This window comes from Limulus polyphemus, unplaced genomic scaffold, assembly GCF_000517525.1.
Source record: "Limulus polyphemus unplaced genomic scaffold, Limulus_polyphemus-2.1.2 Scaffold1312, whole genome shotgun sequence".
Classification (NCBI taxonomy): domain Eukaryota; kingdom Metazoa; phylum Arthropoda; class Merostomata; order Xiphosura; family Limulidae; genus Limulus; species Limulus polyphemus.
Genome location: NW_013666922.1, coordinates 141,617 through 151,326, shown reverse-complemented (window position 1 = coordinate 151,326; position 9,710 = coordinate 141,617). Strand labels below are relative to the sequence as shown.

Below are 9,710 nucleotides of genomic sequence, written 5' to 3'. Positions count from 1 at the left end.
GCAAAGGAGGAAAGAATGAGAGTTATATGTGTTGATGTTTAGTCCATTGGTATAAGTCATATTGTTCAGTGGTGCAAAGGAGGAAAGAATGAGAGTTATATGTGTTGATGTTTAGTCCATTGGTATAAGTCATATTGTTCAGTGGTGCAAAGGAGGAAAGCTGTTTGTATAGGTGTTTAGACCATTGGTAAAAATCACCTTTTTCAGTGTAATAGTTCCCCGGTGGGACTGAGGTAAGTCTATTGGCTTGCAATGCTAAAATTCGGGGTTTGATTCCCCACATTGACACAGTAGATAGCCCAATGTCACTTTGCTATAAAATAAACAATCAGTGGAATAAAGAAGGAAAAATTTTTGTGTAGGTGTTTTATTAGTAAAAGTCATATTTTTCAGTGGAATAATCGAGGAAAGTTATTGTGTAAGTGTTTAGTCTTCTTGTTCAGTGGAATAATGGTAGAGATTTATTTGTGTTGGTCTTAGCATGCCACTGTGGATCTGAGGGTTCATCAGTCCCATTATGCAGGCAAAAATACAACAAAATCATGCTCCACACTTTGGGTAGAGCTGGGTGGTTAGTAAAATTTTCTAATTGATTAATCACTGGGCTCATTAATTGCTTAAATTTAGTTAATTGATTATACTTGCACTTGGCTTGAATAGTTGGAATAATAAAAAAATAGTAATAAATAAACACTAATTTCAACTAGTTGATTATTTTATATGATGTAACTGATGCTTGTAAGTAATCAATTTTGTCAATGAATTGAGTTAATTGCCCAGCTCTAGCCATGGGTGTGCTAAGAATGACTCTTAAAGCCCTCTTTTTCAATCAGAATAGCTTAAGGCTTGTTAGTAGGTAATGTTGACTGTTTGATTTCCAGTTAGTCTATAAATACAAAACTAGAAACAGCCAGTGCATATAGCTTTTGTGTAACTTTGCATGAATATTTGAATCTAAACTTGTCCTCAACCTCGACTTAAGTACAAATACTTTGTCAGCATTAGTTCTTTTATAATAAACTTACTGCAGAGCCATGTAATTGTTTACTTGAAAGAAAGCAGAAAATAAATATGGCTCAAGCAAGTTTTTCATTTCATCGGGCATTTCTGCTTATCTCTAAATATCTTTTAGATCTAAACTTGTTTATCATTGTTATTTATAACTGCATACATTATGCCTGACATCAGATTTTACATGAAATGAAATTGCCTGTTTATATTGTTTTTTTTCAATACAATTTTACAAAACTTCATTAAATACGTGGTTGTTTGTGTTATTTTTGAAACGTTAATATTTACGTTCCTATTTTGATATATGATCAACAAAACATATGATTTTCATATGAACATTTTGTCATTTGAAATCTACGCAAGTAGTTCATATTTCTGTCATAATGAATATTTTTACTAGGATATATAGTGCAGTGTATGGTAGCATGATTGATTTATGTTATCTTTTATAACCTCCTTTTACAGGTCCATGAATCATACTACAAACATCTACAACCATTCATCAAGTCAAAGATGTAGAGATCATTCAGTTGCTGAATAGCATCTCAAACAAACCAATGGTGTTTTAGTATCGAACAGTCCAAGTACTTTCCTGAACAAAGGTTGTTTCTGTACAACTACGCCAATATAGTTTAAATAATTGGGTTATATTAATTTGGTATTGTGTTTAGATATATCAGACATGCAAATAAGGAATTAATTTTATTCTGTTTTGAAATAAAATAGTTGATTAACAAATTTGTATAACCAAAGGCTATAAAAATTCAACTACATTATAATTAAACATGTTTTTACACAAAGTTGCTAAGAAAATTCCTGTGGAGTGTTTCTATTAACCATTATTGTGATATTATAATTTGTGATACAAATTGTAACAATTTAGCATTGGGATATAGGTAATACTATACATGGATATTTTAATATATTGTTTACTATTTTAACACCTAATCTCATTTATGTATGTTATTAATATATTAACTTGTATTGTGAATTAAAATGAAAAGTGCATTGCTGGGACCCGAAATAATGTGGTTGATAGAGTAATTCAAAATTAAAGGCTGTTTGAAGTGACTGATTATGAATGATAGTTTGTTTATTAAAGTGAAACTTCAGAGTCTGTAAATGACTATTTTTCATGTTTTGGTTAATTTGATAAGGAGAGAGAACAGCCAAATGTATTTTGGTTGATTTATTTTTCCATGACAACTGACTTGCATGGTAAGTAGGGCATACACTGAGATTGTTTTTTAATATATATTTTTATGACTTAAAATTACTGCTTAATGTTGATGAAGTTTGCAGTACAGTTTAACAAAAATATTTTACAGATTTTTGTGAACAAGTAACTCAGAAACTAAGGTAGAATTAAATAGTAATTCTTTCTACCAATAAAAATATTAGTCTATTTGTACTAATTCTTTGGCAAATAAAATTAGCTTTTGGTACAAATTTCTTTCATTTAGCTAATTAAGCTAATACTGGAAAAAAAACTGATAATCAAAGGTAACTTATTAATAGTTATGATTTAACAGTGTTAATAGTTACATAGTTTCATGTTAATAAGGTCATAAGTGTTTGCTTAATGTCAGCTAAACACTGTTTTTCTCTGTAGGCCATTCACTTAAATCATTAATTTAGTTTGTAGCTCATCAAGAGCATGAATCTGGTTAAGTTCATGTGTCATGCATTGCTGATTGCACATGTACATGTTTTTATCATGTAAAGATAGTTATACTCTCATCTCTAAAATACACGAGATTGGTTCATAAAAATTTGATATTATACATCACCTGTAACAAATGTGATTGTTATGCTGCAGTTTGATATATTTTGTTCGTCAATCATAAATGTGGTCACTTTACATCAATTTTCTGTATTTGAGAATGTGCGAAAAAACAAATTTTATTGGTATACATCCGTTTGCATGTGAACACCTGAAGTAAGTATGATTGGTTTTTACATCAGACAGATATGTTTTGTTCATCTCTATCAAACGTCATTTGTTTTGTAACTTTTTGGTTAATGGAATGCATGCAAGTTATATCTATTGTAAGTAATCTGTGCGTGTGAGCATAAACACACGCATTATTTTACCTCAGATGAAACAAATATTCCAATAACCATCAAACAGTTCAGGACAATTTTTCTTGTAAATGAATAAGTAGTAAAAAGAAATATGCATAAATCAGCTGGAACTAAATAAAATTTTAATTTACTGGAATATTTGCACAGCACAGCAGTAACTCAGTACTGAAGTACAATACTGATCTTTTTTTTTCTCCCCCTTCTCTGACCAAAGGGTCTCAGGGAGATATTACTGATGAGTTAGGATGTTGTTGTCTGTCCATCCAGCCATCTGTCTGTAAACACTTACTTTCTGAAAAGTAATTAGTGTTCTGCACAGCAGATTTTAATGAAACTTTACAGGTCATTTCCCTTGGTAATGGGAAAGAACCCTAGTGATTTTGGAGTTAAAAGCTTAAAGATCAAGGTTACAATTTCAAGAAATAGAAAATTGGTTTCTATGCAAAATAAAACATAATCACAACATTTACAAACACAGACAAAAAAAAAAATTAGTAATGATTGGAGGAGAGATTATCCATTCTGTTAATGGCTACTTATCAACAATGACTAAGTTTCTATGTATAATGCTAGAATACTTGCTTGGAATAGCAGTTATTAAATGTTATATATATATACAGATAATATCTGTGTATTTCCAATAGGCACTAAACAAACTGGGATTGTGTATGGTACTGGGTTATTGCCTTAGAATTTGTGACCTGAATTTTTGATATTACATGTATAAGGCAGCTGTAAATGTGGTTGGACGTCTTCTTAAGACATCTTTCATGCATTAATGTACCATTATTATGGCAGGTAACAAATAAAATATGAAGATTATACACATTCAGGTACCAGATTTATAATATGCAACACAGTTGTACTGTTTGACCTTTTTATATAATCAGTGTGTTAATAAGAAATTCTTATTGCTCATAAATTATCACTTCAACATAATATTCTTCGTTTGTTACAGTAGGATAATTAATCCAACTAAATGAATACATTCTCTTTGTCGTTATGCAGTATTATCTTCGAAAAAAGTATTACTATACCTTATTATCATTTTTAATTGTGTCTGTAATAAGAGACACAAATCTTATTTTGAGAATTGGTTGGTCACTTACTGTGAATTCAGATTTTTGTAGTTACTAGGTGAAATGATATTATTTATTTAGTTTTGTAAAAAAAATATTAAAAATAAAACAGAATATGTTTCTGTCTTAAAAAATAATTAAATTGATAGAGTGACTAAAGAAAGAGATGAAGAGTACAACGTTATCAGACAAATTGATAGATAGCTATGCAAACTCACCCATTTCCCTTTACTGGGTTCCTGACCTATGTTCATCATTGAAGTCCATCGTTAAATTTGCTCCTAGTAATATTTAAAATCAACAATTTCAGAATTATCATAACCAATAAAGTATTTTGACATTCACAATAATGTTCCCAGAATAACTTAATGAAAACCATTTTAATGTGAGTGAAACATAAGATTACTTACGTCTTGTAGAACGTAATAATATAAATAGATATTTAAATCTATTGTATGCCTTATTAACAGAACTTTGTGAACAGAATTTTTTGTGCCTTTGTAGGAGAATGATTTTGATGCCTTAAAATATTTATAGACGTGAAAAAGTTGGGTTCTTTTTTACATTTTTCATTGAGTATTTTAAAGTTTTTAATTACTGAAGAAGTGGTAGATTTCAGATAATAGTATACAACTGTCACAACTCTTCATTAAAAAAATATATAATTTTAAGTTAAAAATAAATACGTTTTATATTTTATCAAATAACTATCGTTTTAAATTCATAACACCTATAATTTGAAATTAAAGAATTTTATATTTACGTTTGTAGTATTTGTAGCTCAAAGTTAATAGAATTTAATATCATTACAGTTCTACAGATGTGAAATAACCTTGAATCTATGTTTGTTCACGAATATGTGATAAAACTGGATTAACAGTATTCCTGAAATAAATAATAATAATAATATAAGCTACCAAACTTCATTCCTACAAAGTAAGTTTTGTCAAATCTATTTTGTTATTCTGAAAATTTGTTCATTAAAAAAAATGAATATTTTTGTACTTTATGTGAAAGTATAACAATAAAGTATTTATCGTCAACTCTGTCAATGTCTCGGTGTTATGTAGTACTGGAATGTAGATCATAACAAACTTTCAAGTAAGAATTATCGTTTTACACTTTCAAAACAAGTTTTCAAGAATGGGTATAATTGAACAACTGTAGGGAAAGCTTGTGTCAGTTCCACCGGACGTACGACGCTAGAAGTCCGGGATTCGATTCCCAGCGATGGATACAGCACAGGTAGCCCATTGTGTAGCTTTGCGCTAAAAACACAGCTCTTTAAGCAAATTCTTTATATAGATATAAATTAATATTTTTTCTATAATTAGATATGCTTTGTTAGTGTGCACTACAACAAGTAACATTTAGAAAAACCCTAGATTACAATGAATATGAAAAAAACAGTTCTTATCTTGAAATTTGTTTCTCCAGAAATCGTTACCCTTTGATTAATTTTTATAGGTATGACGTTATTGGCACAAAATATTTTAATGACGTCATTCTTTATAATTTGAGATTTTTAATTTATAACAAATATTTAATGCGCTACCGAAAGATGAACACTAACTAATATATATATTAGATTTAGTGAAATTTATGATATGTTAAGAGTATGTCTTCATCCCGAGGCATTGCATGCAGCCCCAGTTATCCGAGGTAGTAATAAATAGCTCTACACAGTAGGAGGCCTCACCAACGTTATTTTATCATACAAATCTTTATCCACAACGTCCCAGCAGAAATTCTTGAAGTATACCTGATTTAACTATTTAATGACGTTGTCTTACTCAAGTGGCTTTGCGGTAAGTGAAATATTTCATAAATCTATCGATATTTGACACCAGAACATATTTTGCTAATTAAGTCATATAACCTAAAACTTGCGGATTAAACATCGGGAAAAGATGAATAGGCCTAACGTTACGATAAAAATTTTATTACAAGCTTAAACATAAAAAATCATTTCAAGTATCATCGTTAGTTAAGACTAATGGCAATACATTTGGGCAAAAGAAAGATGTTTTATCCCCAAAATCTAATAATGAAACTGAAAAACTTCACGAAAATCTAATAAAGCATATGAATTTTAGTCACTAATCTCTATCTTAGATGTTTTTTAAACTCGCTAAGAAATTCGAAATGTCTACGTTAAACGAAGTATATGTACGGAATAAAACGTAAAATGATCTAAGAGAAAGCGAAACTCAAGCCAGCCATTGTAAACGTTCGAAGTATTATACACGAGGCTTAAGACAACAGTTTCAGGTCATAGTTTTCTTGCTAAGGGAAACAGACGAACGGAGCGTTCCCAAAAGACAACTGGCTTTTATGAGAAGTTCAGTAGTACTTATAGTAGGAATGAGCCAAATGTGCAATACAAATTAAAATCTCAAACACAGTGCAAACAGCATGTAATCAAAACTTTATAAGCTCTTTACACTTGCTGATGAGTAGTAAACAAACCAATTATAGAGTAACAAACCATCAAAGCACTCGAGAAAGTCAGTAGAGTAAAAACAAAAATTTCACAAAACCAAAAAATTTTCAATCTGTCTATCTGACTGACTAACGTTGTTAGAAAGGCATAGATCTCGCCTGCCTTCACCTTATGCAAATCTAAATACACGTGACTGAATTAGGTTACCTTGGCTAAAAGTGTTTTTCTTAGTTTTATTTATAACCTTGGTAATAACAAGTAATAACAATAACCATTTTACAACACTTAACGAGCTAACAAAACAGTAGCCATATTCTATGATTACAAGCAAACTGTGAATTGCCGAGAAACAACCTGCCCTCATATCACGTGCGAGTGCACGATTGCTTATGCGCATGCGCTACGTGATCAGCCTGCAGCTGTATCAGTTAAATAAAAACAACAACATGGACTACATAGATTCTTTAGATCTAAGTTGTAACTATGATCTAACCTTTGAAAGCGAAGTGTTCAGTTCTATACATCTGAATCAAGGGTTCTTTGTTGGATAAAGCAATTCTATCATAGCAGTAAGTACCTAAGACGTGAGCCTCCTACGCGAGGACGAACGCTATCACTGCCAAAGTCTGACACAGCTTTGCTCAAGCGCTCTGGACTTAAAACAAGAATGATAAGTTGTATAATTTACCTTTGCATTGTTTCCAAACTAAGTGTGACCTATTGACATAAAAGTTTGTTCTTGAAATAGTGCTATTTTTAAAATATGCTTTTCCAGGAAACAAAACGAGAGAAAAGAAGAACATCTTATGTTGATAACTTTGATAAAGTATGGCCATCGTTCCGCCCATTCTTACTTCGTGTGCTTTTTGAAACTTAGTAATTGTTCAAACTAAGTGAATGGTGTATGTAGCTAAATTGCACTGTTGTAAACCTTGTTTCAACAACAAGTACAGATACATGTATGAAATAAAATTACGTGACCCTAACAAAATGCATGACATAATAAGGGGGTGTTTGATGACGGAATTGAAAGAGAAAGTTCCAATAGTCATACTTTGCTTATGGGAGACATTATAGCTATATGACTGCTAAGGGATGGGCCAAAAATAGCATCAAAACACCTGATTTTTAAATTTGTTGAGTATTTAGAAATGATGAGCTACTGATAAAATTCAATTCAAGTCTATAAAATAAAACACAAGTAGGAATTAGCGGAATGATCACCACACCCACTTTGAGGTTGCACATGCTAAAAACCACCCAGTGTTGTAATGTTAACCCGCTCATTCCTACCTTGTTTCCTTACTTTTTAGTGCTCCCATTCCTACTTCCTAATTTTTTATTTAGAAATGTTTTACACTTATATATATTGGATGTGACCAATCAACATACTGTATATTAGTGAAAATTTCTAACTTTTAATTCTCCAATATATGACCCTTATATCGCTGTTACTTTTAAAATTAAATGTACTTCATTCACCTTGTAGTGTGTCGGAGAAAATGTCAGCCGACAATTAACGTTTAATTTCACCTTATAAGTGTTTTATTTGTATTAGCGGCGAGCTGCTTTGATCAGTTGCGTATTATAATATTTTTACATGAAAGCCTTACAGGTTAGTGTCATGTTAGTGATTGGCGTAAATAATTTGTTGTCATCTTAAGATGGTTAGAAGAGCTGTTTAATATAGAATTTTTTTCTGTTTTATATAATCATTGTGAAGTCTAATAATGTTTTAGAACAGTATCGTTGTGACTGACCCGCTAAAGCCTTGAAGCTGCACAAAGTAGTTTAAGAACGCCATCCATGTATGTGTGGAAGAATACAAGGAAAATCCTATTCCTTAAAACATAGTCTATGTTTCATGAAAATGTTCACAGTTTTCTTTACCTGTATTTTGTTCTTTTATCCCATTGTGTAGAGTTTAGATTAGATATATTGGAAAGGGGGGGGGGAGTTGTACACAGGAAGAAGTTTTCTATTAGGATTATAGTTCGATTTTCTGTACAGCGTGATTTAGTAATCCAAGGTGTACAATGTTCAGTATGTCTACTGTTAGATCAATTCTACTGGAAATTATCACGTTGGCTTGGTTGAAATACTATTCATATAATCTGTAAAGTAAATAATATTGACTGCTAAGAAACAACGAAAATAATACTTTTGACATTCGTAATTAACTCTTAACTGGACGGTAGAAGTTATTGCACTGCTAGCTAAGTATGTCGTCATGAATTAATTAACGTCATTTGTAAGACAAGTCATTCGTTGGCTATAAACAAAGCGTCAGTTTAAGAGAGTATTTGCATAAACTAGTATTCAGCCTGTTCAAGCATGCCATCTCCTCGTCATATGTCATGGGTAAGCGGCAAGTTTACGAACTTACAATCCTAAAATTCTGGGTTCGATTATCTACGGTGAAGAGAGTGCAGATAACCAATTGTGTAGCTTTGAACTAAGAAAAAATACTTATAAAGTTATGTGATACATGAAACTATATTTATAAAGTTAAATAGTTAAGAAGATTGAATATGAAAATCGTTTTCAAAGAGTGGATAAAAAAAGGGAAAATAGCTCTAATTTTTTTACATGTGAAAGCTTATGACAAATATGTTGAGAAAAATTCTCAGAAGGAGAATTTTTAAAGTTTAGGTTATGAAAAATTATACTTTGTAGACAATTAGTGACTCCTTTTCCATTAAATGTAAACGTTTGTGTTTCTAAAATATCAGAAAAATTCGAATCAGGGGTTCTTCCTTTTTCCTTAACGTCCTTGATAAACTCATGTCTGGGATGAGAAAAGAGTGAAAACTTTGAAATCTTCGTCGAACAATCAAATGTCAATAACTATCTCAAATCTAATAAAAGTTGTTCAATAAATTTGGATGTATTTTTTTTCATGTTCCAAACGCAAAATGAAATGAAATGTTTTTGGAATAGAAATTTTTTATTCTGCAGATTTATGTACCAATAATTCACAATCATCTTGAAAAGGTAGAGACGTTTCGTTCATTCACTCCTTTAGAAGAAGGTTCTTACACCGAATCAATCATGAGAATAAAATTATACCTGTCGATAGCTTTATAGGTTTA

The 9,710-nt window shown here is 30.9% G+C and overlaps 1 protein-coding gene across 1 annotated transcript in view; it reads left to right on the top strand.

The window, feature by feature from the left end:
• The window catches only part of LOC106463048 (peroxisomal acyl-coenzyme A oxidase 1-like), a 39,031-nt gene extending 33,813 nt beyond the window's left edge, over nucleotides 1-5,218 (top strand). The window contains exon 14 of the mRNA XM_013923019.2: nucleotides 1,477-5,218. Coding sequence (XP_013778473.1) covers nucleotides 1,477-1,530 — 54 coding nt within the window. The 3' untranslated portion in view covers nucleotides 1,531-5,218. The remainder of the gene's footprint in view (nucleotides 1-1,476) is intronic.
• Nucleotides 5,219-9,710: the final 4,492 nt, after the last annotated feature.